The 27,579-nt window shown below is 39.5% G+C and overlaps 1 protein-coding gene across 1 annotated transcript in view; it reads left to right on the top strand.

Moving 5' to 3' along the window:
* CACNA1G (calcium voltage-gated channel subunit alpha1 G) overlaps positions 1-27,579 on the top strand; it is a 368,214-nt gene that overhangs the window by 181,172 nt on the left and 159,463 nt on the right. The window contains exons 4-9 of the mRNA XM_029283371.1: positions 4,788-4,885; positions 10,934-11,093; positions 13,796-14,087; positions 14,795-14,887; positions 21,142-21,940; positions 27,079-27,440. Coding sequence (XP_029139204.1) covers positions 4,788-4,885; positions 10,934-11,093; positions 13,796-14,087; positions 14,795-14,887; positions 21,142-21,940; positions 27,079-27,440 — 1,804 coding nt within the window. The remainder of the gene's footprint in view (positions 1-4,787; positions 4,886-10,933; positions 11,094-13,795; positions 14,088-14,794; positions 14,888-21,141; positions 21,941-27,078; positions 27,441-27,579) is intronic.

Raw genomic sequence — 27,579 nt, 5'->3', positions numbered from 1 at the left:
ACAGTGGTTCTCAACCTTTTTAATGCCGCAACCCCAACCGGTCGTAAGTCGAGGACTAAACCGGTCGTAAGTCGAGGACTAAACCGGTCGTAAGTCGAGGACTACCCAACCGGTCGTAAGTCGAGGACTTTCCCTGCCCGGGAGTGCCGCGCATGCGTGGTTCCGCCCCCTGTGCCGGCCGAGGCGTAGCTGGCAAGCGGCAGAGACGGAGCAGGCCGACCACCAGCTGGCCCAGCCCAAGGGAGGTACGGCACCTGCCTGAAAAGGGGGAAAAAATGGCGGACAAAAAAAATGGCAGACAAAAAAAATGGCGGACAGCCTTGCTTGGCGACCCCCATGAAATGGTCGATCGACCCCAAATGGGGTCCCGACCCACAGGTTGAGAATCACTGTATTAGAAGCAGGATGGAGGGGTGGGGGGGAAGAGTGGTTCCCTTCCCTCCCTCAAAGATTATGTGCTATGATAAGCAAAGTCTCAGAGGAAGTCTGGTAGCACCTTTTCTGACTAACACATTTTATTAAAAAGTTTCAGCTTTCGTGAGCTGCAGCTCACTTCCTCAGATGCTTGGAGTGGCTAAGCTGATGCAGGCTTTAAATTGGGATGAAGCTGGGGTGGGCAGAGGGAAGGCAGAGGACAGGGGACGTGTGCAGAAACTGGTTGTATGTGAAACAAAACAACTGCAAATATAAATACCTTATTCATGAACAAATTGCAATTTGATAAAATCCATTGGGTTTGAGGAGACCTTCAGAGACAGTCTGCAAACTTCTGATGTGTGAGTTTTGATGAGTTCCGTAATCTCTTGCTCAATTGTGATAATGATGATGATGATGATGATGATGATGATGATGATGATGATGATGATGATGATGATAAAGTTAGAAGGGACCTTGGCGGTCATCTAGTCCAACCCCCTGCTCAGGCAGGAAACCCTATACCATTTCAGACAAATGGCTGTCCAGTCTCTTCTTAAAAACTTCCAGTGTTGGAGCATTTACCGCTTCTGGAGGCAGGTTGTTCCACTGGTTAATTGTTCTAACCGTCAGGAAGTTTCTCCTTAGTTCTAGGTTGCTTCTCTCTTTGGTTATTTTCCATCCGTTGCTTCTTATCTTGCCTTCAGGCACTTTGGAGAATAGCTTGACTCCCTCTTCTTTGTGGCAGCCCCTGAGATATTGGAACACTGCTATCATGTCCCCCGTCATCCTTCTCTTCGTTAAACTAGACATATCCAATTCCAGCAACCGTTCCTTATATGTTTTAGCGTCCAATCCCCTAATCTGATAATGATGAACTTGAAGCAGAGTCTTACAAGCAACAAGAGTAAAATGATGCTAACACAGGAATCCGCTCTCTGACCACCTGAACATTTACTTTGCCCCCAGATTTACACCAACAACGCTATCACAGGCCCCAACATCTTCACACACAAGATGAAAGCCACCTTGATGTGCTATTCCTTCAATAAAATATGTGTCATATTCTATCAGTAATTTTCCTTCTACCAAGGACAAATAGGTCAAACTTTGTGTACAAGAATGAACAGCTTGACGTAAGGACTCAAAACAGGGAGTATCTCAACTTTGCAAGACACTCAGTTGCAGATCCCAAAGTGGCAAAATACCTCGAGGGTACACGTAATCTCTGTCGTGTGTAATTTACACTTGCATAACCACCCAGTCTTCCTGCCCTTCCATTTCTCCTGTCCCGATTTAAGTTCATTTAGCCACTCCACTGCACTTGATGAAATAAGCTGGACTGACCAAAAGATATACTAACATTTAATAACATTTGTTATTTAGAAAAGGTGCTACTAAACTCTCGTGATTTGGGGTATGATAGACTAACATGGTTCTCCTCCTTTGATATTATAATATAATGTTTGCCATGTCGTGAATTTTCTTTTATCCTTCCATATTATATTGCTGTTCCTCATCAAGCATTATTATGTGCTTGGTGATATAATACATATTAATGGGACATAGATGAGCCCATTGATGAGTTTACTGTGTTGTTACAGAAATGGAGGAATATAGGAAGCTGCATTATTTCAAGTTATGCTATTGAATTTGTCTAATTCAGCACTACCTTACACTGACTTGCAGCAGCTCTTCGGGAGCCCTTATCAACTCTACTTGGAGAAACTGGAGATTAAACCTGAAACTTTTGCAGATAATTTTGCACAAGGCTTTGGTAGTTTTACTCTAGTAGCTCTGCCCCAGTTGTACTGTATTTGTAGCTGTACTCTTTAATAGTGCATACATTGTTAGCTGAATTTTTAAAGCAGGATTTGGGAACAGTCTATGTAAGAAAAATACAGCTTCAGTGTTTCAGTTTCCATCAACCTGTTAGCTGACTCTGTTAGCTGGAAGTGTTGGGAGACCATCAGACCATCTCAGGGCAGTCCCCAGTGATGAGATCCATTTCTCATTGCTATGATTCAGAACTGCTATTAAATTTAATTGCACAGCTCTATCTTTAAATAACTTTTAAAATGTGCTTCCCAAACAGCAGGAGCTGTGCTTGAGCAAAGGAGACATGGTAAATTACATGGCAGTTTCTGAATACATTTCAATGATGTAACATGGAGGTTATGTTATGAAAGCAGATAAAGTTGCACCTTGTGACATCTTCCAGAACTGCGAGGTGAAAGTGTTTAGCTGCTCCTCAAGGGTGCACCATAAATTATTTTTTCACTTTTGTAGCAGTAAGAAAAACAATAAGCCATCCTATCTAAAATACTGTGCAAGTGTGCATGTGATTTTAAAGTTATTCCATAAACCATTTTCCTTACTGGAGCACTAGAAAAAAAATACTAGCAATTACATCTGTACAGCTTTTTCAACTAAAATGTAATCTGATCATAGCTTATCCTAGTTATTATAGAACCCTGAATGCCTGTTGCCAATGTAGGCAGGCAGGTGGCTGCTGAATTCAAAGAGGAGAAAGGAAGGAATAGTCTCCCTAAGTATCTTCTTTCTTTGAGTCCGGATACTCTTCACAGTGCTGCAGAAGTTCTTGGTTCTCAGTTCTTAGCTTTCCAAGAGACTTGAAAAAGAATAATGGAACCTGGAAAATGACTGAAGTGCTAGATTGGTACTGTGAAGATCCAGGTGTAAGTCTACACTCAGCCATGAAATTCATGTTTTTGGACTAGTAACTTTGTTTTGGACAAAATTTGGAAAGACCTCCCTGTGGGATACCTGGAACTCTCAGAGCGATTACAAAATATAAATTATGTTGTTGCTATTTTATTCTGTATTATCAGTACACTTGGAGATTTATAGCTTTAGTACAGCCTTTTAAGACAGAGACTGGGCCCTATAATCACAGGAGTGAGAGGAGGGGAGGAAAGAATGGAGGCAAATGAAGCCTATGGACTGTAGAGTGAACTATTAGATACATGCTTTGAGGGACCATGAAAATGGATTTGAGGAAGGTTTAGGTCAACTTGCCACAACCAATTTGCCACGGCCAAATCCCAGTGGAACAACTTGCTACGGCCAACTTGCTGTGGGACAATTCAAAGCTGTATTAATAATTGCATTTTGTTGCTTTTGTTATTGATGACCATGTTTTCATCAAAATTATTGTAACTCTTGTATTTCTGAATTGACTTAATTCTTTTTTATTGTTGGTCACGGTTGTTGAATTGTTCTGTGACAAGTTTTCCCATGGCAAATTGGCTTTAGTGTGGTGACTGAGTTGGCCCCAGTGAATTGGCATGGCAAGTTGTCCCATTCCGTTTGAGGAAAGGAAGAGAAAGAACATCTCCTACACATCCAGGAGGGGTGTTTTCTGGAACCAGGAGGAAAAAAATGAAAGGAGTGTTGAGTTGAGCAGAGATTTTTGTTTTGTGGGAAGAAAGGAATTCAAAAAGAAAGAAGCAATAAGCACAAACAAAAGCTAAAAGTTGGAAAACTGTGAATCACTTTGTAGAGAAGACAGAACACCAGATGGAGAAGGGAATGAGAAGCCAGGAAAAGGATCTGAAGCAAAAAAAGAAACTAAATGGTTTGGACAGTGGAATTTTGAATAGAAGTGCAGATGAACGCAAACTGAGTAATGAAAGAATGCCCCCAAATTATTGCTTTAAGAGGAGTCTACAGACTGACAGCAAATTGCAGTTATGTAAACATGATTCCATGCAGTGGTGGGATTCAAATATGTGAACAACTGGTTCTCTGTGTGGATGCTACTTCCGGAAGTCCATTCTGGGCCTGAGCAACAAAAAATTAGCTACCGGTTCTGCCAAAGTGGTGCGAACTGGCTGAATCCCATCACTGGTTCCATGGGATAATTCATATTTCTACGAATTTACCTTGCTCCAAGATAGGCCAAAAATGGTTATGTAGATCCTGTATCTTGGATCACTTTTGAATAGGTACCATATGTTGGAAACAAAATCCAAATTTGAAAGCTTTAGTTAGTTTATATTGTTTTTATGCTATGTGGACAAATTTCTCCATTCTGAAAAGTACAATAAACTTTGGGAAACTTCACTTATCGCCTAAAAAATAACCAAAATAAAGATGAGGGAACACTTTACAAAATAGCTTTGATTCACAAACTTAAATCTGGTGTACAAATGACTCATTAATAAATTCCTCTAGGAATATTCTTTGATGGGGAGAAATCCAATAGTGGGTTTTTGTTTTGTTTTAAAAATCACCATGTATGTATATTTGGTTTATATTTCATCTGTTTTTTTCCTGCAGAATTCTGAAGTGTTTATTCTATTTATGACATATACACATGTAATATATTTGTATATATACTTATTTTGCAGCATGCTGGAATACTCTCTGGACTTGCAGAATGTCAGTTTCTCAGCTGTTCGGACAGTCAGGGTACTCCGGCCTTTGAGAGCCATTAACAGAGTTCCCAGTAAGTTGAATTTTTTTTCTCCCTTCTCCCCCTCCCTTTGTTAATAGTTCATCATTTCTGATAATGAGAAATCAAAAGAATAAATTGGGGATATTACATATTTTCCAAAATTGCACTGAACATGCTCCCCCTCTGTCTCTTCAGCACATCAATTATCGGGGTATTTGCCAGACCATTATGAATGAATAATCCAGTTTGTTCCCTTTTGATGAACTGTCCTTCCATTTGACAGAAATCCCTCAGCAAATGAGGGATTTCTTTATTGATCAGATTTATACACTGCCCGTCTCACTATCTGAATGACTCCGAGTGGTTTATGTTACTATGATCAAACATGCAAAGAAGAGTTCATATTTTCTTTCCAAAAATGTTTGCCTTTCTTGTGTTTTGCTTCTCTTTCTGAAGTGTTTTTCAGTTAATGTCTCATGTGAATCAATTATTCAGCCTGTTTAATTCTTACCATTCATTCCCTTGATTTGGAGACATTAGTGGTTTGTGATGGAAAAGGATGGAGGAGTTATTAGACACAATATTGGCATGGGGACTGTGTATGGATATAGTTAGGGAAGGCGGCTTTCTTCCACTAGCACTAAGTAACTTGCAGAGGGTGATAAACAAATCCTCTTCCTTGAGTTGCCAGATGCTCCTTGATTTAAGGCAGTAAGTCTTTCTGTCTGTGGAGAGTCTCAGTAATCCAGGTCATGGTTGTCCCAAAGGTGCTTTTTCACAAGGCAACTGGACTTCCTTGTTTTTCTTTGAGGATGTTTTGCTTCTCATCCAAGAAGGCTTCTTCAGCTCTGACTGGATCCTTCCATTCCCCACCATCCAGTCAGAGCTGAAGAAATTTCTTGGATGAGAAGCGAATCGTCTTCAAAGAAAAACAAGGAAGTCCTGTTGCCTTTAGGACAATACGTCTATCCAATATCATAGAATGTTGGGCATTAGATTCTATCCATTTCAGAACCAGTTATTTTTCTGGAGCACTTGGTTTCTAATTCTTATGTTCAGCTATGCACTGTATCTTTATACCTTATGCCCAGCCATTGCTTTTAATGTGATCCCTTTCATCCTCGACCTTCTGGAAAGAATGAGTTCTCCAGAAATAACGAAAAGGAACACATGATACACTTTCCACTTAATCCTATCAAAACAGTATGCAAAATAATGGATATAGTTATTTGTTTTAGAGAATTGATTTATCAGGAGGAAAACGAAGAGATTTGTAACTCTCGGCCTTCTTCACTTGGACTATATAGGTTCAGTGTTCATCTTAGAACCTCTACTAGGATTTGTTCTTTTCCCCAGCTCCCTTCCAACTCTGTTACTCTGTTATTCCTAGATTTGAATGGCTATTCTATTTAAGCATGGCACACACACACACACATGTTTAAATTAGGAAAAATATTTTTTCCAAGGGCAGGTACCCTTGATGATAAATCATGACAGTAAAGCCAGAGATATGGAACAATAGTGGCCATATTAGAACTGGAGAGACAAAGGTCACAGAAGCTCACTGGATGATCATACAAACTCACCTCAAACTATCTCACAAAGTTGCTGTTGTGGGGAGGAATTGGAAGAGCAAGTCTTCCTGAGTTGCTGGAGAGAAGGCAAGATATCAATATAAACCATAAAGAAACCAGAATTTATTGTACATCTATAATGCCTATGCCCGTAAGAGAGCTCCAGAGGATTTTGATTTAATATTTGCATTTTGAAGGTTTGTATATTTTGGACTCCTTTGTATCTCTGGAAGTCAAAAGTTGATAGCACCATTTTGATAGCAAACTACTGGTCAGATGTTTTAGGAAATTAGTTTCTATTTTCTGTTTCAGGGATTCTCCAATTGTGGGTTCTTAAACTACCACCATTAACCCCCCCCCCATGGGATCTTGAGCAACTTAGAAGGGATCATAGATTTTTTTAAAAACTGATCATAGTGGAAGCACTGTTAGAACTTGGTCCTGCTCTGAATGGGCAAACTTGAAGTGAACTCACCTGCCTAAAGCAGGGCGCAAAGCCTGGAGTGATCTTAAAGAATGCCTAACTTGTGGGTCTAATTGTCGTGAAAATCACTGCCAAGCACAACATAACAGTGGGTGGCAAATGGTTACTTACCAGCTGGTGACTACCAAGATGGCATGTAACAGTACTTGCAACAGTACTTGTGTACTTGTGTAGTCCTTTGAGTCTCTGCAGAAGTGTATATGTTAGTGATTTTCACTTATTATAAATCTCTAGACTTTCAAAATGAAAATGTTGTGATAAATGAAAAAGTTAAACATGACGAATCTGATAAAAGTCATGTTCAGTCAAAACAGTATGATGTATGTTATGTAACTTCTACTAAGCTGTGCATTTATTTCTTACACACCCCTAAACCCAATGAAGTCATTCGTTCTGAAGGGTTACAATAATTTATTTATTGTTGTAGTGGAGAACACCTGTTCTATTTCATATACCTTATGGGTTTTTTCTCCCTTTCCTAAACAAAAGCAAGAGGTTGTTTGAATTAATTATATCAAGGCAATCATACTAGCTGAAAGTCCAAAGCATCTGAAATCTGATGCATCTAATTCAGTAGAGTGCCTAAATAAAAGTCAAATTTCCATCCAGCCCCTGCATTTAATAGCTTAAGTAGGTGCAAAGCTCTGTAGCATAGAAGAAGACCCATCTGGTTGAATTTGTCTGTTACCTTGACAACACGAGAAATTCTGACCTGGATCCATCTGTCAGAACCTGGAAGTTCCTAGGCTATATTTGTTTTTCTAATCTTGTTAAATTAAACTTAATCTACCAGGATGTTCCCCGTTGTTGTTGCTGCTGCTTTTATTGTTTTATGATACAAGAACCTCAGTTGAAATTTCCTCCCCCACCCATCTCTCCCCCTACACACACACACACACACACACACACACACACACACACACACACACACACCATCAAGCAGAATAGATATGGCTGAATTTATCTGCCTCTAACTGGGGATATAATTTGCTTCATACATTTGCAAATCCTGGGTAATTTATCTTTGATCCTACTGTACATAGCAAAGCCGTGATTGCCCAGGAAGCATAAGGAAGCAGAATGAGGAAAAGTAAGAAGCACAAATAAATGTAGTGATTTAAGGCAGGTCATATAGGGATGTGTGTGAGAGGCTGTTTAGTTACCAAGAGAGGAACTAAAAAAAATAAATGATCTTATAAATTTTTGAATATTTGCAATTGGAGTAGAGTTGGAAATTTTAATGTGTTGAGAAACAAAAGGACAGAGAGGTTTTATGACTACACAGGTGGGGGAGCATGGAAACATTTAGGAGTGCTTCTTTGCCAGGTGCTTGTAATTCTTACTGACTTATGAGCAGTAAGAATACAAACACTGTTTTTCCCAGCGTAAAGATAGGCAGTGAGATAGAATCTTTCTCCTGTAAAGATTTTTTTGTCTATAAATGGAGCAAGATATTGACAAGAAGTCAAGCAAGTAATAGGGAATGGTAGCTGAGTTAAAAGAACAGACAAAATGCAGAAGGAAAAGCTGGAAGACCCTATTCAAGTAAACATGCTTCTGTACACAGACAGACAGTAGTTTTCTTACTGGAGTAAAATATTATACTTGATGTAATATGTGTGTGCTCACTCACATACAATATATATATAAAACCATAAATAAAAATGTATACACAAACATATCGGGTCCGCAACTTGGGTGTTCTCCTGGATTCGCGGCTGACACTGGATGACCAGTTGGCGGCCGTGACCAGGGGAGCTTTTTATCAGGTTCGCCTGATTCACCAGTTGCGGACGTTTCTGGACCGGGACGCCTTACGCACGGTCACTCATGCCCTTGTCACTTCCCGCCTGGACTACTGCAATGCTCTCTACATGGGGCTCCCCTTGAGGAGCACCCGGAGGCTCCAGCTAGTTCAAAATGCGGCCGCGCGGGCGGTGTTGGGAGGGACTCGTCGCTCCCACGTTACGCCGCTTTTGCGCGAGCTGCATTGNATACATAATTGTGAAGAGTCCAGCCTAATGGCACTGGATCTGTTTTATATACTTTGGTGCTGTGCTGAAGGTGACTGAGATAGAATTCAATATTCCATGTCATTGTTATATAGCCTGAAATATGACTTTTAATATTAACTCTATATTGGCTGTAGAGCCTGAGAAGTCAGCATATAAATGAACTCTGCTGGACAGCAAACTACAGAAGAATCCTCAATGGGCCGAATACAAAGATTAACTGATGCTTGCTTTCCCTAGAAAAGGAAAATCTGAAGAATAATTCGGGGATGGAGGCACTTTTCTTGCATGTAGAAATGAGGAAGGGATCTTTTCCATTTTTGTTTAATCTACAGAGAGTCTTGGAAACTTAAGAGTAATGGGGATCCCTTTACAAGCTGCAAAGTATTCCCTGAATAAATGTTACGATTTAATGACATTGTATGGTTAAATGGTAATTCCACAAAGTGCTAATGAGGGGAAGAAGGGGCTCTATAAATTTAAAAAAAAAAGCTTAGAAGAAAATACCAAATTAAAATGAAATAGATTATTGAGAATCTACACAGCCATAGTATATACTTCCAAATAATTAGAGCAAGGCATTTAGACATAATCATGAGTACCAACAACTTTTGTAGGTCTCTAAATTCCCTTTGGAACTGAACAGCAAACTGTAGTCTAATGGGAGAGAGGACATAAAAGAACATTGGGCTTCAATCTTTTAAGAGCAGGGATGATTATGTCATCTGTTGAGTGTCCAGGATGATCACTGAGCTTTGGTTACAGATGGGGCAGAATGCCATGAATACTTATTTTGATAGGAACTTGCCAAGTTTGCATCTCCTGAATGAATATATGGATCTGAATGCAGTTATCCTTTAATATCTGCATTTGTCAGAGCTTTGCATTGATGTGAAATGCACATATTAAATGTGCACAAAAATATGAGGAATGGGGGTTTTAAAATACATGCAAAAGCTTTACATTTAGGAAACCTGTTTACTAAAAATACAATATTAGACAATGTCGCATATAAAATGTATAGTTTACAGACAGATCTTCTTGGAAAAGCTGGATGTAGATGGAGAAAGCAGGATTGATTTAAAAGTGGAAAAATTAAAAACTGAAGGAAGTTAAATTGATTTATCTACCCCTAAGTGAAAAACGAATAAGAGGGTAACAAAATGTTTTCAATAAGCAAACAGAAAATCAAAGAACAAATATCATTATAAAACAAGCATTGCAGCTTGTTAAAGATTTGTGTCAAAGCTCAATATGTTTTAAAGTTAAATTCAATGGAGGTTCTTTTGCCAATAAATGCATACCGCTGCAGTCATGCTCCATAAATTTAAGTATGACATTTTATTGGAGGTTTGTTTCTGATACCTTTGTTTTATACTGTAGCTATTAATCAAGTATAAGAAGTTTTTTTTTAAAGAAACAGCAATAAAGCTTTTTAACACATAAAAAAGGATACTTCTATCAGGATTCCTCTCTACTGAGGTGTAACTCTGGATTTCTTTGAATCTGTAGAGGTACTCATGGCGAGCTCTTGCACTTCAGAATTGTCCATCATGCTGACTGTACATTTTCTTTTTTTAAGAGGTAAAGAAAGTGGGTTATTTTCGTACATGTTCTAGGGTGGTATGTCTCCATATGTCTTCAGTGATATCAGTCAATTGATATCAATTGGTATGTGTTGCTGAGCCCACAGGACCACACCAATTGTGAACCTTTGACTCTTACCATACCTGATTAGATTAGCATTGATTAATTAGAATATGTTATGGATTCACTAGGAAGAAATCCAGAGAGATTACATTGCAAAACTGCCTTTCCATCTTGATGTCTTAAAATTATGTGACACAATCAGAATTCCCATCCTATTCTGGGAACTGCTGCCCCAACACCTTTAGAGGAGTCCAGATAGGAGAAAACTTCTGTAGATGTATGGGTATTAGCTATAATATCCTTCTTTTCTTAGAACTCAGGATGAGCTAACTCACTAGAACTTCTCATCCTAAACTATGGCTTTTATTTGCTTCCTTAGGTATGCGCATCCTGGTCACCCTGCTTTTGGACACGCTTCCTATGTTGGGGAATGTCCTCCTTCTCTGTTTCTTTGTCTTCTTCATCTTTGGTATTGTTGGAGTCCAGCTTTGGGCAGGGCTACTTAGGAACCGCTGCTTTCTACCTGAAAACTTCAGTCTGTAAGTATGAATGAGGTAGGCTTGCTTAGGTTCTTTGTACGTGCTGGGTTTTTTAAAAAATGAATTAAAGTAGTAGTTCCCATATGCACTGCAGTATTCATACACAGGGTGTGAATATCTCTGCCTGCTGATATAACAGAAGTGGAAATTTTCTAGCAAAGTCATAACAAACCACACGAACATCTAAAACCCTCAGTAACATCATACTTTTTTTCAGAGTGTGTCCCATTGCCATGGCTGATAGCTGCCCAGCAGTGGTGATAGAAATGTCCTCTTTCAAATATGTCCATCAGCAGTCACAATACTCCAAGAAGGGAGAATCAGCTACTGAACTGCAGCTCTCAGCAACCAAAATTCGGACGACCATTGCCAATTGTGGGGGAATTTCCAACCTCTGACTAAATGGAAGAGGAGGAGCTGGAAAACAGCAAATGATGAGATTTGACTCAGGAAAGAATTTGATGCAAATCTATCGAGATAATAGGAATGGGGCAGGAAGAAGAATCCATTCTTATCAATATTCAGTTCCTCATCTCTGCTAGGGCATGAAAATAATCCCAGAAAAGTATGGAAGAAGTCATTATTAATAATGCTGGCATCATAAAGTGAAACCAAGCTTTAGAGGAATACATACCTCTTTCCTGATTTATGGTTGCATACATGATATGGTATCTTTTTAATATAGATAAAACTGTGTATACACAAAAAGTGTTTAATACACATATAGCTATGAATGCAAAATGTCTTCATTCTGATTCAGAAAGATCATTATGTTTGGGCTGCATTGAAGTCAGTGCTACTTATGTGTAACCACTAGTTGTGCAGTAGGGCTGTTATCATGATTGAAGATTGAATGTGAGATAATTAACATAAAGAGTATCTTGTTAATATCCAAACAGTTTAAGCAGATTTCAGCATAGAAGCAGTCTTTTGAAGCTTATGAAAAAAATTTCAAGTGCCCTCTAATCAGTGGTGGGATTCAAATATGTGAACAACTGGTTTTCTAGGTGGATGCTGCTTCCATTTTGGGCCTGGGCAACAAAAAATAGCTACCGGTTCTGCCGAAGTGGTGTGAACTGGCTGAATCCCACCATTGCCTCTAATTCTTAGGTTATCAAACAACAGCTAAAGTTTCTGAATCAGAAACTTATAAAATAAAAGTTTGTAAGGAGATTTTTCTTCAGAAGTTTGGACGTTTTCTCCCCTTTGGGTTTGTTTGCTCTGAAGAGAGAACAGTTAAGTTTCAGTAACCCCTCTAAATAAATTAGCAACAAATCTAAACCACATTCTGATCAAGTCCACACTCCTCCAATGCAGTTACTGCTCTGAGTGACTAAATAGATGCAAGATTTCAGTTGAAGCAAAGGGAAGAGAGGGGAAGACAGTTGATTATGCAATTACTGATGAGGCAGATTACAAGTACCTAATCAATTAACCATTATGAAAATCCATTGTGTTTGGTGAGATTTTTTGAGATTATCTAAAACCTTTTCAAGTATGTGAGTTCAGAAGTCTCTTAATCATGCTGTTAAAAGTCTTATATTTCTAAAATGGTCACTTTGATGAGGATATTATCTGACTGATATTTCTTTGTCCTTGTTTTGAGTCCTGACAACCATTAATTTTGGGGACAAAGATCCTTCAGTTTTCCTAATTATCTGTTTGGAGCCATAATAGACTAACATGACTCTCCTTGTATGCGGTCTGAGTGAAGGGTAAAAGGCTGAATGGAGGGTGAGGGATGGCATTCAAATGGCATTCAAAGCAATTATTCAGGAATGCACCTGGCTAAACCTCTCCTAAATTTTGCTTTGCAAGCTTTTCTATGACCTAAGTGTGTTAGGAAAGTGAAACATACCTTTTTTCCTCTTAACAAAAATATGTGTGAAAGTATCCTCAAGATGAATTAATTTATTATGGAATAAATCTTGGTGGATCATAGCTTGCTTTATATTGGCCATGTAGCCCATCAGTTTTTGTGATAAAAAAAAACCTGGTGGCTTAGAGGGGGGGCTGCAGAAATGGCCCCTGGGCTGCCAAGCAGTTTGGAATTGCAACTGACTTCAAGCCAGTTTATTTAGGGTTACGACTGTTTCCACTTTTTCTTTCCTTACTGACGTGCTGTAGTAATTATGTAAATAACAAGCTGGGTTGTTATTAAATTCTACCCCCCCCCTTTGAAGCGCTTTATGTTTTTCATAATCCACAAAGAAGTAACAGCAGATATATGGAACTGAAGCTGTACATGTATCCTATCTAATGCTGCATCCTACTTCATATAACAACCGGCACAAATTATGTGAGGGAAAGAGATACCTTGGAGTGATGTATTTGTCTGACATAATTTTTTAGCTTCAAAACATCAGTAGTTTTTAGAGACATTTTTTTAAAAAAAGAGAGAATTGCCATTTCAGGCAATCAGAGTGCTCCCACCTACAATTAATTTCTCTGATTACTTGCTCTGAACTCAATTATCCTATTGGCCCCTGTAACATCTCTGAGCCATTAGTTCCTCATATTGCTCTGTTGACTACATGGACACCACCTTTGCTCTGTTCCCTTTTCATACTGTTGCTTTGTAAGAATAAGACTGAGATTTCCCATTTTCTTTTTGCATTGTGATTAAAAACATTCCATCTTTACTTCATCCCCAGCTGGCGTGATTTTGGTTCTATAACCAGTCCTGCTTCACTTTCTTCTAGGCCTTACACTTTGGAGCTGGAATCCTACTATCAAACAGAGAATGAAGATGAAAGCCCATTTATCTGCTCCCAGCCTCGAGAAAACGGGATGCGGGATTGCCGCAGTGTTCCCATACGGAGGGAGGAAGGTCTGGCGTGCACCCTGAACTATTACTCCTACAATGACACCAGCAACACCTCTTGTGTCAACTGGAACCAATATTACACAAACTGTTCTGCCGGGGATCACAACCCTTTCAAAGGAGCTATCAATTTTGATAACATCGGATATGCATGGATTGCAATATTTCAGGTGAATCAAAAGGACCTAAACTGTGATCTCGTGCTGCTGCTGCCTTAACTGGGAAAATGGAAGTTTGTATTTATTTTTGTTCAGAAGTACATTTATTTTTCAAATCTGAACCAAATAATTAAATAGTTGAGAATCTGCAAGTCCTGTTTTTCTTATAATAAAATATAGGTTCTGTGGGCACCAAAAGTGCATGTGTTTTTTTTTGTTCTTCTCCATTGAATTATGTCAATTTACAGTATTGTGTTATGTTTTTTTTCATGCAAAGATTGAATACAGGGGTGGGCAATTGGGAGCCCTAGGATCAGTCAGTGCGTCCTTTGGTCTCATTTAAGGTGGCCCTTTGCAAGTAAGCTATTTAGATCCTCTGGTAAGAATTTTCTGACCCTTCCCCATAACTGCTACTTTGGGGAAGACAGAAAATAAGTAAGAAAAAAAAATGTGAAAGAATATGAAAGAAAAGAATGATAAATATCGCATCCACCCTAAGCCCTGGCCCATCCTATTACTTGATTTAGCCTTGTCTACCAAGTAGCATTGAACAGATTACTCTGAGAGAAGGTGACCCTCAATATAGACAAAATATCTTGTGGGTGACTTAAAAGTTTCATAGGTATTTTCTTAGATGTCTACCATTCCTTGTCCTTCACAGCCCTACATCCATCAAGATGAGCTAACCAATGGCTTCCTTTTCTTTTGCCTTATCACAGGTCATCACCCTGGAGGGCTGGGTAGATATCATGTACTTCGTCATGGATGCTCATTCCTTCTACAACTTCATCTATTTCATTCTCCTGATCATTGTGAGTTCCGTCTCCAGTTGTGTCAATCAGAAGCATTAAACCTAGATTTCCACTGAGGAGGAGCCATATGGGGGTGCATGGAAGGACTGATAAGATGGGATTTATAATTAGAGCCTCCCAAAACACAGTAGCTGGATAAAAAAAGAAAACCAGATCCCATGTGTTTCTTACATTTACAAGGTGGCATTGAAATCACTTAGAAAAACATCTAGTCAGTGATACTGGTTTCCTCACTATTTACTACTCATGCTTTCTGTTCTTCATTTTTCTTTTAATAAGCAAATGCTGAAGAAAAAGAGAACTAACTTTAAAAGTTAACATATAATTGGCATTAGATGATGCTTGAATTTGATCTACGGTGACAAAGACAAATGCAAATAATTTGATCTTATATTGGCTTTTATGTTAAAGAAACCTGCTGACAGTGATATTTTTGTTCTTGTTTTGGTAGCCTCAAATAACCTCTATGCTTTCCTTGTAATATACATAACAGATTTAATAACAGCTGCTTAGGTTTTGTTCCTTTCTGCCTTACCCCAATGTTTATCAAGATTATACAAAGCTTGTATGTTGGGGAAAAATGGGAAACAGAGTTATGGCAAATAGATTAGATATAGGAGTCGTTTTTCAAAAAAAAAACCCTCAGATGCATTCACATTAGCCTACATGGGTAGTAATTATTTAGGATCTGTTTAGAATTGCAGGTTTTTTTAATCCAACAATAATCGGCATCATTCTTACTCTAGGCCAGACATGTCAAACTCGCGATGTCACGTGACATCATGCGATGTATCGGAACTTTTTCCCCATTGCCGGCAATGGGGTGGGCGTGGTTTCCTTGTGATGCATCCAGCCCGCGGGCCGGCAGTTTGACACCTCTGCTCCAGGCTATTGCAAATACAGACAGGGTACAGATTGTAAGATCATCTGTGGTTCTCTAAGTAGACATAGATTAGAATCTACAGCTGAAGCTGTGGGGCCAAAGGTGATCTCTTTTCAGCATCTGGAAATCACCAACAATTGTCACTGAGGGTAAAATTATTAAATGCATGACTGCATATAAATCGAATGAAATCCCATTAAATTTCTGTCCTGCCCCACCAATTTGGAATATGGCCCCAGCAAAGATGCAGATGCTGCGTAAACAGTAAAAATACAAACTGTAAATAAAACAGGAGAATTAATAATTTCTAGAATACTGGCTTGAGGACTTTGAGATAATTATTTACAGAGCATTAGAGAACAATGCAACAATTTGTGCGCTTTAATGAGGAAGAATAAATGTGAAACAGGTGTCAGGAATTTAGATGCTTTGCTTCAGGCCATTAACGCCACTTTTCAGAAAGCAGAGTTTGGATAAATGCTCCTAGGGAGGGACTTAGAGGTCACACTAAACTTGGGGACCACGGGTTCAACTCTTCCATGGCTATGTTAAATTTAGAAAGAGTGTAATGAGCCACAAGAGTAAGGCAAAATCTATAACATGTAGCATAAAAATCCTAAGATTTTTCAGGGTCTGGATCATATTTACCTATTATTTATAAGAAGTATATTCTCCAGGAACCTTCAGTCCTATTCTACAAATAAGACACGTAGACGTAAGCAAATAAAAATGAGAAACAAATAGGATTAAACACACGTTTCAGAAGCTCAGAAAAATAAAGAAGATTCTGGCCAGAAACCAAAAGACATAATGCTTTTGTATCAGGTGAAACATGATGTAGAGTGCACCATAGCTGTAGCTCTACCACTGAGACAAGGTTGTTTCATTTTGTGTATTGTTTTGTTTTGGTTCTCAGCTGGCAAAGGTTCCATTGGAGGCCTTCAGCTGAAGCTCTTGAGGTATAAGCTGTAACATATGGAGATAAATGTTTCTTCGTGCTTCTAGGTCTTAAATCATGAATACTATAAGGCCAAAAGCAGTATCTGGAATCTAAACATAGAAATGGACTGAAGGCCGGGAGCAGTTGGTCTAAGAGAGACATTTCATCATGTCCAAGTTGAGATAAAAATGTAGAATTTAGATTCTGCACTAACTGCAGTTTCAGTAGCCTTCAATATACTTCAAAGATGTAGTGCATTACAGTCATTTTACCTAGGGTTTACTAGAGTATGAATAAAAGAGGCTGATCTTATATATGGTTGAGTACCTCAACTGAACTTTAACAGCTTTGCAGCTGGTAGACCTTTGGTAGCTGATTGAATTAAAGTGGGTTTTTTTTTCCCCAAACACAAATCTTCCAAAATTCTCTTAAACTTGATTAAGATGAAAGCAAGAGTGTTTTAACCATTTCAGAAACTGAACTCTTGAATTAGGAACCAATGCATAGTATTTATGTCTGCATTAAGGTGGAAATATTCTGAATCTTTTTCTCACAACCTCATAATATACCAGAGAAGAAGTGGGTCTCTTCTCTGATAAAGGGGAGGTACGCAGTTGTGAATGAGATACACAATGGTTGCTTGAATCCTTTTCGGCCCCCAAACCCATTATTACACTAATACTGCCTGGCCATACAGTCCTAGGAAAAGCCTAGGCTTTTGTTCCTTTTTTGGCACCAAATTTTTTTTGCTTGCCGATGAGTTTCACATACCAACCAATTATGTCCATGAAGGGTCCTTGAGGGGTCCTGAGCTTGTTGTTTTGCAGATGTTTCATTATCCAAACTAGGTAACATCACGAGTGCACTTCATTTTAACCCTGAGCTATAAATATTCTCCTTTATTATGTCCACTTATATTATCTGTTTCTTCTGCAAATGTTCAGTCTGTACTCATGTTATAATCACAACAAGGATATTATACCAATTGATTACATCTGCAGTGAGGGGGTAAAATTGTGACATGAGATTTTAACAAAAAATGCTGGGCAAAAAGGAACAAGAGCAACAGCTTCCATGGACAGGCAACCTTCTAGTTAAGTAGATTTACCAGGGCACACATGCAGGGCCAAGAAAAAGCAAAGGGCAAAATTAACATCATGATGTAAGCTGTGTCCTTTTTTATATACACACATCGTGGCAATTTATTTTTTCATTCTGACAAAGCTGGGGGATTCTAGTGTAGATGCTTCTGAAAAGCCTCCAAAAAGGAGGAAAAACATGCCTTCCCTGCCCCCACAAGGCTACAATTATTGTAGATGAGTCAGCAACTTCTGTCTGCTGAGATGGTCTGAGTAAACACTCAATTCATAGAACTAAGGTAGCCAAGAGAAAAGAATTAGTTGTAGGCTGCTTTTTCAGATCTTCAGATTGAACAGCCATCAGGAGTTACATAAAATTCAGCCTAATGAAGAGCCTGCTTTGGAGTAAAATTCAGACTCTTTCACTGCAGGCAACTGCTGCCTTTTGAGTGCCAGCTAACAAACAAAAAGATTTCTTCAGAAAGCAGCCAGGGACTTCATAAGGGAAATATCTGCTTTGAAAACAATTCAAGTGAATATGTTAGGGGAGAGAGAAAAAACTGCTTAACTGTGATAATTACAAGTACAAACTACCAAGAAATTTTTTAAGTCAATCTTTTTTGAGCTGCATTGTCATTGGTGGAGTGAGGAATGGGGGGGGGGTGTTTCCCGAGCTGAGGAAGCTTGAATGTCTTGATATGAAAGAAAGGAAGGGAGGAAGGGTAGAAATATCCTTGGATGCCTCTCCCATGGCTAATCATGACTGATGGCTGTCATTTTGGAGTGAGTTTGCAGTTGTTGTTTTTTTCAAGCTGGTTAAAGTCAGTCTTTATTGAGAGCCACTTCTGTATTGTGATTTTTAAGCATAGATGTGCTCCCCACATGATTCCTGAACTTGAGAAGTTCATGACTAACTCAGAACGTATAAAGCAGAGAAGATTGAGGCATCATTGCAGCAGTTATTAAAGTCCAAGGGGAAGATTTGCTAATTACTGAGTTTTCTCCGCTTGCTGTGTCCCCTTCTTGTCACTGCCAGTTCATCTGTAAATTCCATGTGGGAGGTCATTAGGAAAGAAATTGAAAATAACATTAATCCCCGTATTGTTATTGCCCAGCCACAGTTGGACTACTCTGCCTAGTTCTATTCCCTGTGGCTCAGAAAGAAGCAGGAAGAGCTAGAGGAGGTGCAGATAAGGGCAATCAAAATTATCAAGGGGCTGGAGCTAATTCTTTTATGTGAGAGGGTTATGTCAAGTGGAGAACAGGATAAACATATTAAAAAGGCAAATGGATAGAGACACGTATGAACTTACGGTGAGATTAGTGGCCAGGTAATTTTTCTCACACCCTCAAAATATAAGAATCGGTGGTCATTCAGTGAAATTAAATGGTGGCAAGGTTTAGGAGGACATCTTTATGCACCACATGGCTAAACTATGGAACTTGGTCTCAGAGGAAGGGATTTAGTGGCAGTGTGTCTCTCAATAATACTGGTTGGAAACAGTCGAGAAAGTGCTGCACGCTCAGGAACAGGCAATCTGGCATCCTTCAGAACATTTGAATTTCAGCTCTCTTTAACAAGAATAACCGTCTGTAGAAAGGATAGCCTAAAACATCTGGAAATCACCAAATTGCCTACCAATGAAAGAGTCCAGTGGTCTCCAACCTTTCCCGCTTTGTGGACCAGTGACAGCGGTAGCAGGGGGGGAGAGGATGATTGCGCACCAGCACAAGTGCCCACTATTTGTACAAATGGAGCTGTGCACGTGAATACGTTCATCTGCTGCTTGCACAGCCTGGTTCCCAATGGGCTGCGGTCCAAGGGTTGGGGATCCCCCAAAAAGTCCTTTGGCCTGATCCAGCAGGTCCCTTACTACATTCTTGCAGTGTAGGAGAAAATCTGCCTAGCTTGATGTGGCAGAATGAAGGAATGACACCCAGAGCCATAGAACTATATAGATATAAACCAGTGCAAATATTTTTGATCAAAGGCTTCTCTGCTGTCACAACAGCAAAATGTCTGTGATATGATACATTTAAGGAATGAAGTGGCTTTGCCATATGCCTTTTACAGCTTTTTGCTTTCTATCACATTGCCTAAGCATTTAAAATTCTATAAAAAACGAAGGAACTTTTTCATACCCAGCACATTTGTCCTTCTCTTGCTATAACCATCTCTTCTTCATGCAATATTTTATTCTTTTTACATCTCCTTAAAATGTAAAGATAATTTGTCATGTGCCTCAGAGGAACTGCTGTTTAAGAAATGTGAACCAAAACTATGCAGCAGAACTATTCACTTCTTTGGTTTCCAGCCAGTTTTTGAAAATATAATTTATAGGATGTGTTTAGACTTCAAAATTGGTATTTGTTTTATATAGGTTGGGGATTTTGGAAGCAGAATATACATAATCTGTCTTCATCCTTGCTGTAGACTATGGAGCTTTTTTCAAGCCTAATTGTAGGATAAGGTTGGATAAGGGGTGATAGGTAGCCTCATAGATACTCCTTCAAACACTGCAAAGTATTTCATTTCCCCTCTTCCAATGTGTAAAGCTGTGTTAAGATGGACAATATTGGTCAGGTATCTCCATGCACTCCTGAAGATTTTGCCAAGAAAACTGCAGGGACAGGAATTGAGTTGCCTGGGTCAAGGCTGGCTTGAAGGCAATCCCAGGTCCTTGAGAAGGACTCAATAGATGGACAGAAATGCAAAATCCCAGTCTTAACATCTGACTGACAGTGCAACTACTCATAATAATATGAAAGCATGTATGGGTATAGGGATTTAGCACTGTGCATCATTAGAATGAGTGTGCAACACACATATACCTTCCTGCCAGATTTTCCCAGGGAAATGCAGCAACCATGATGGAAAAATAGCTGCTGTTCCTTTTTTAAATGGATTTACTTATTTCCATTGGTAAACTCAGTGGGATCACCTGGTCATGATGCAAACCTGCATTCATTTACTAGCCCTACTGAATTTAAGAGGAAGTCTCAAATAATCGGGCAGAATTGCACCATTAGTTTGGAGTTTCTCCACATTTGTATCTCAAAAGAGTGATATCGGGTGATCTCCCCTCCTAATCCTGACCAGATCCAGGCCAGCTTAGTAGCTTCAGTGTTTGTTGCAAGATAAGCCTTCAAGCCTTTGTCCCTTGGATGAAATGTTAAGATGTTAGTGCAAACTTCTTTCCCCTCCTTGTGTTTTAAAATAATATGATGTTAGTTTGGTGACCACAGTTGTTTTGAAGAAAAAATGGGTTCCCCTCCCCCCTATTTTTACATAATCTCTCAGTTGAGCTTCTTCACATAAATAGGGCTAATCACAAACCTACTTCCCTTTTAGGTGGGCTCTTTCTTCATGATAAATCTCTGCCTTGTGGTCATAGCAACCCAGTTCTCGGAGACCAAGCAGCGAGAGAGCCAGCTAATGAAGGAGCAACGGATCCGCTACCTCTCCAATGCAAGCACGTTGGCTAGCTTTTCAGAGCCTGGAAGCTGTTACGATGAACTTCTCAAATATCTTGTCTATGTCCTTCGGAAGGCTGGCAAGCAAGTGGTGGAAACCTGTCAGACCGCAGGGGTAAAGATGGGCTTCCTCTCCAGCCCAGGCAGCAAGAACAGCGCAGAGAGACAACCGTGCAAACATCGTCCACGGAAAAGGTCATCAGTGCATCATCTCATTCACCATCACCATCATCACCACCACCACTATCACCTAGGCAATGGAAGCCTACGAGCCCCACGAGCCAGTCCAGAAATTAGTGATGTGGAAACCAGCTCCCTTCACAACGGTGCCAATCGGTTGATGCTTCCCTCAGTAGTCAATCCTTCTCACGTGGCATCTGGCAACACGGAATCTGTTCACAGTATCTACCATGCGGACTGTCATTTTGAGCCAATTCATTGCCAATCCTCTCTCTCTCAGACTGGTCTCAGTTTGCCGGGACCCGAGGTGCTTCCCAGGACTCTTGTTGGCAGCAAGGTTTACCCAACTGTACACTCAAGTAGCTCCCACGAGGTCCTCAAAGATAAAGGTTTGGCAGAGTCCACATTGAACCCCGGGGTTAGCACGCTGATGAATCTTAACATCCCTCCTGGGCCTTATAGTCCGATGCAGAAGATATTGGAAACACAGAGCACTGGTAAGTATTAAGCTTGGATGTGGGCCATTCAGTCAAACTTAAATGGGAGGCAGAGTAATAATCGTTGTGTTCCCCTTTTCTCTATCTTGTTCTTAGCATTTCCAATGAGCTACATCTCAGGGACAACAGGTGTGTTTTTGCTTGTAGAGTCCCAGAAAAGGTTGCAAAAATTCCTGCCTGCAGTTTTGGAAAGCTATTGCCCATCAGTGTTTACAGCATGGAATCTCATGGACAGCATTTTGAAACAAGGATTTAATTTAATGACTGAGTTCACACTTCACATGACTCACATGGTGTTTATGGGAGCAACTATGGCTGTAATATTTGAAACCAGTGAGAAATCCACACAAAAAAAGCATTAAAGACTTCAGAACCATTCTCCTGAGAATTTAGGTTCTCTGAGGATTTGTCTAAAAGCTGAAAGTGTGTGTGTGTGTGAGAGAGAGAGGGGGGGGAGCTTTTATAACATAAAAATACAATGTATTGTTGTTGGATAGTAATATATTTCTGTTTGCCACCTTTTTTCCTACTTGCATCCATCTCCTTTCAAAACAATTGAAAAGCATGCCAGTGATTGATCTTTTTGGAGGCTGTGGGCTTCTTTCTGTGCAGGGTTGACTTCGGGTCACACTGATCCAGTCCTGCTGAATATCAGCGATAATTCTAAGCAAACAGGCACAGGTCCAGCCTGCATCTTCTGTAATTTGTAAGAGGTTCCCATCTGGAAATGGGGAATTTCAGTCATCATCCAAACTCCTGCAAATATTTATTCAGAAGTGTGAACGTTCCCCTGTAACAACGCTGTTAATGTAATGTAAGAATGGCCTCTGGAGAGTCCGCATTTCATTTTCCAAGATTTCTCTGTGTGCTTGCCGTGTTTTTTTGAATCTCTCTAAGCTTGAGAGACTTTCTGGGAATGAGGCAGGGCTAGCTTGCCAAAATCTTACAATTTGTCTCCAAGATAAGGTCAGGCTAGGTGATCCAAGGTTCCCTGCTGACTTTAAAATGAGATAGGAGTTAAGACTGGGTTCAGAATGAGTTCTGAGGACAAACTCGTCACTTCACTGTAGCCAACTTCATTAGGGGCTCTTCTTGCATTGGAAAGCCCATCTGTCAGCTAGGATTGCAAGAAATCATTTCAGAATGGTGAGTTAGAAGAAAAGTTGTTACCACTGAAGTATCAAGGAGCGCATAGGCTGTGGTGGTGTCTCTGGACCTCCTAATATAGGTGATCCTCGACTTATGACCTCAATTGAGCCCAACATTTCTGTTGTTAAGTGAGACATTTGTTAAGGGAGCTTTGCCCCATTTTACGACCTTTCTTGTCACAGTTGTTAAGCGAATCACCACAGTTGTTAAATTAGTAACAAAGCTGTTAAGTGAATCTGGCTTCCCCATTGACTCTGCTTGTCAGAAGGTCACAAAAGGTGATCATAAGACCCTGGGATATTGCAGCCGTCATAAGTATGAGCCAGTTGCCAAGCATCTGCATTTTGTTCATGTGACCATGGAGATGTTGCAACTGATGTTAAGTATGAAAAATGATCATAAGTCACTTTTTTCAGTGCCATTGTAACTTTGAACGGTCACTAAATGAACTGTTGTAAGTCGAGGACCACCTGTATTACATGTGCCATAGACTTGATTGATTTCTGTTTCACCTTAATGGCCAAAATGGGTAATGAAACAGTTGCAAATGCTTGCCAGTGGTCAGCACTCACTGGTGAGTTCTAAGGTGTGCATGTATGCACGTGTGTTTGGCTCACCTTCAATGTGTGAATCTGAATAGATTTCAACAATCCAAGGTAGGGAACTAAGCAACCATTGAACACTTTCTCCCCCTTAAAAAAAAGTTGCTGTTAACATTAAACAAAGGAAAAGAAAATCTGACATTATTTGAGTAACCTCCAGAAGAATTGTTCTTTTCTTTAGCCTGGGGTTAAAGAGATGTAGCTAAATAGCATTGATGGTCATTTTCCTGAATAAATATTTGGGGTGTTTCTCCCCCTCCCCCAATTTGTTATGGCAAAGGTAATCTTTAATTGGTACAGCACAAAACACAACATTGTGTTGTTTTGAAAGTCTTTTATATTTTCTAACCAGGAATGTTAATTCTGATCTTGCTCAATGGAAAACCCTTTTGCGTAGTTATATACCACTGACGCTTCTGCTTGAATGAAAAGGTGGTGTAAATTAAGCTATGTATTCTTTTAGGCTTTAATATTTTGTGGAGATATTGCAACTTACATGCCAGTTCGCTAACAGATGCAAATGTTTCCCAAGAAATGGTTTGAATGAGGTAACTGAAAACCCATATTTTGTAATATTCACGGTCACTTAGAAATGTGCAGCTTGAGCATAGATGATTCAAAGTTTACACTGTTTTGGCAGTTTTTCTGATAGTTTTCTACAGTGCTTTTTTTGTAAAAAAAAAAAAAAAAAAAAGGTGCTGGAACTCACACATGTCATACAGCCCGCCTTGCCTACCCTACAAGGTTCTATCCAAAAAAGGTGCTGGAACTCCGTTCTGGGCGTTCTATGACAAAAAAAGCCCTGGTTTTCTAGGGGTGCTTTTGAAAGTTTCCCATTATTCCTCTGTAACTTTGCATTTTCTCAGGTGACTTCAGGATATGGCCCAAAAAAATGGGGCAATCAAAACTCTGTCTTATTTTATTGTGGCCACCATCTTGACTTTTCTTGACACACTCTGTGGTTACTCCTGGCACAATAGATAAGAACAAGAGAAAGGCTCCCAGGCAAGAATCTCCTTGACCCACATTATTTAGAGAGGAATCAGAGAAAGATCCTATCCTGACATTTGCTTAACAACAGATTGATCAGCTAGATCAATTCAATAAATTTGACCAACCTTAACTGGTTAACTTTTTACTTAGTAAAATAAGGGACCTCAAATTTCAAAATAATCTCTCATTTTCTGAAGGACTTCAGTGCTCTTTTCTTCTGGGAATAGTGCTGCAGAACAAAAAGTATGTTAATGTTTTAAAACAGTCAGCTTTTATAAATCTAATCATGATTCTAGATCTATTTTGCCTAGCCTTCAGAAATGTTTTGAGTCAGGTTCGGCAGATATTTCTTTCTTTATTATTCAAAGATTACATTTGTGTACTGCAAAACAGCCTCTCTCCTTCATTTTCAGTATAGACCTTACAAGCATGAAATATTAGCACTCTTATTTATTGAAGGGTATTTATAAATTTTTGATCCTGCATTTTCACAGCTAGAACTGTTCCAAAGTGTGAAAAACTTTTAGAATAACATTAAAAAAAACCCTTACAAATGTAAAGCAGCTAAAGAATAAAAGCAAAGTAAAATCTGCAAGTGGTGGAAAGCTCTAAATGGCAGGATCACCACTTTCAAAAACTGAAACACTGAATATCAGGGAGGATAAAATCACCTTCACGGGGTTACAAAAAGAATACAGAGGAGATGGCTGATGCCTTTTGGAATTCCAGATTATGAACCTGCAAAACTGTTACAGCCACTGTTGGGCTTGATAACATCATCACCACCACCATTACCATCACCTCCATCGCCTTCCTCATCTTCATCGCCACTACCCAGGGCTTTTTTTGTCATAGAACGCCCAGAATGGAGTTCTGGCACCTTTTTTGGATGGAGCCTTGTAGGGTAGGCAAGGCGGGTTGTATAACGTGTGTGAGTTCCGGCACTTTTTTTTTTTTTTTTTTTTTTTTACAAAAAAAGCACTGCCACTACCAATGTGCTGCTGCTTATTCTGCAACAAAAAAGGGGTCTGGGTTACAAATTGTTAGGCCATCCGTCCCACCACTCTATGCAGCTCCTAGGTTTCAAATGTAGTTCTTGCCAATATAAAATATCCTTGTGCAAAGTGTGAATGAATAAATCTATCTGATTTGATCTCAGTCGGTTTCTCATGTTGAAACCCTTTCATTCATTTTCTCCTGTTTTAGTGTTTTTTCTCCTGACTTCAAAAAGTGTCCATAAACATTCATGATTTCAAGCATATGTGATTTTTGTACCAAATTAATTTAATGTTAATTATTTAAATTGATATCCAGCTTTTCTCTCAAATTGTCCTACATACACTAGCATTTCCCCTGCTATCATTTCCCCAGAACAATGACCCTATGGAGGTAGGGGGGTGCTTAGAAAAAATAATTGTCCCACAGTTGCCCAATGAGATTCCATAGTTTGATCTGATACTTTAACCACTATGTCCCATGGGAACTTGTATAGGGCTCCATTTTTTTTCCTGTACTCTTCTTTATATATACAGGTAATCATTGACTTAACGACCACAATTGAGCTCAAAATTTCTGTCGCTAAGTGAACCAGTTGTTAAGTGAGTTTTGCCCCATTTTACAACCTTTCTTGCCATAGTTATTAAGTGAATCACTGCAGTTGTTAAGTTATCAACATGACTGTTAAGTGACTCTGGCTTTCCCATTGACTTTGCTTGATAGAAGGCCGCAAAAGATGATGACATGTCCCTGGGACAGTGTAACTATCATAAATATAAGTCAGTTTTGCCAAACATCTGATTTTTGATCGCATGGGGATGCTGCAACGGTTGTAAGTGTGAAAAACTGCCATAAGTCACTTTTTTCAGCGCCACTGTAACTTTGCATGATCACTAAACAAACTTTGAAAGTTGAGGACTACCTGTATTGTTTTGGTCTCAAAAATATAGCACATATTCTGAAGAAAATTGAATGCTGATGGCTAATTAACATTGCAGTCCATGCAAAGTCACTTTCCCCCATCTGATAATATTTGGATTAGGCCAGTGTTTCTCAACCTCAGCAACTTTAGATGTGGGGACATCTACTCCCATGCTGGCTGGGGAATTCTGAGAGTTGGGGTGTCCACAGTTGCTGAAATTTGCAAAAACCTTTGTTAGGTTTCAACTACCATAAATCATCAAGAGGAAAGTGTGAACCAAAGTAATATTTCCCCATTCTTACTACTGGTTGAAGTCAGCAGTAAAATGAAATGGCCTAAAATTCTTAGGATTTCTCAAAAAAAAAAAAAAAAGGCCACATCTGGGTTTTGTCAATATCACATTATTCATCTGCTCCAAAATAGGACCTCTAAGAAGGCTGTTAAACAAAGATTTGTTCCCCCCCCCCTCATTTTAGGTCCCTGTCAAAGTTCCTGCAAGATTTCCAACAAAGGGGGGAAACCTGACAATCTTTGCAGCCCAGAAAGTTGTCCCTATTGCACAAAAACTCTGGCTAACAATCCAGAGCAGAAGGATCATGAGGCAGGAGACTCAGACAGCGATGCAGTATACGAATTCACCCAGGATGCTCACTACAGTGATCAGCGAGACCCTCAGCGCCAGAAAGCTCGGGGAAGAAACACACTAAGACTTCTAGCCTTTTGGAAGGTGATTTGTGAGACATTTCGGAAGATTGTGGATAGCAAATACTTTGGCCGTGGCATCATGATTGCTATCCTGATCAATACGCTCAGCATGGGCATTGAATATCACGAGCAGGTAAGCAGAACCTTATCTCTATTTTAATCTTTTTTGGATCGATTTTTCCCTACAGCCAAAGAGCCCAAGGGTTGGCCTTGTTAGCTCCATCTTGCTTCTGCTCTTAGCCCCTGGAGTGAAAATGCATGCCTTTCAGCAT

This window comes from Protobothrops mucrosquamatus, unplaced genomic scaffold (assembly GCF_001527695.2).
Source record: "Protobothrops mucrosquamatus isolate PMUCROS unplaced genomic scaffold, P.Mucros_1.0 scaffold68, whole genome shotgun sequence".
Classification (NCBI taxonomy): domain Eukaryota; kingdom Metazoa; phylum Chordata; class Lepidosauria; order Squamata; family Viperidae; genus Protobothrops; species Protobothrops mucrosquamatus.
Note: the sequence above shows the minus strand (reverse complement) of the source record. Positions and strands in the feature narration are given on the sequence as shown.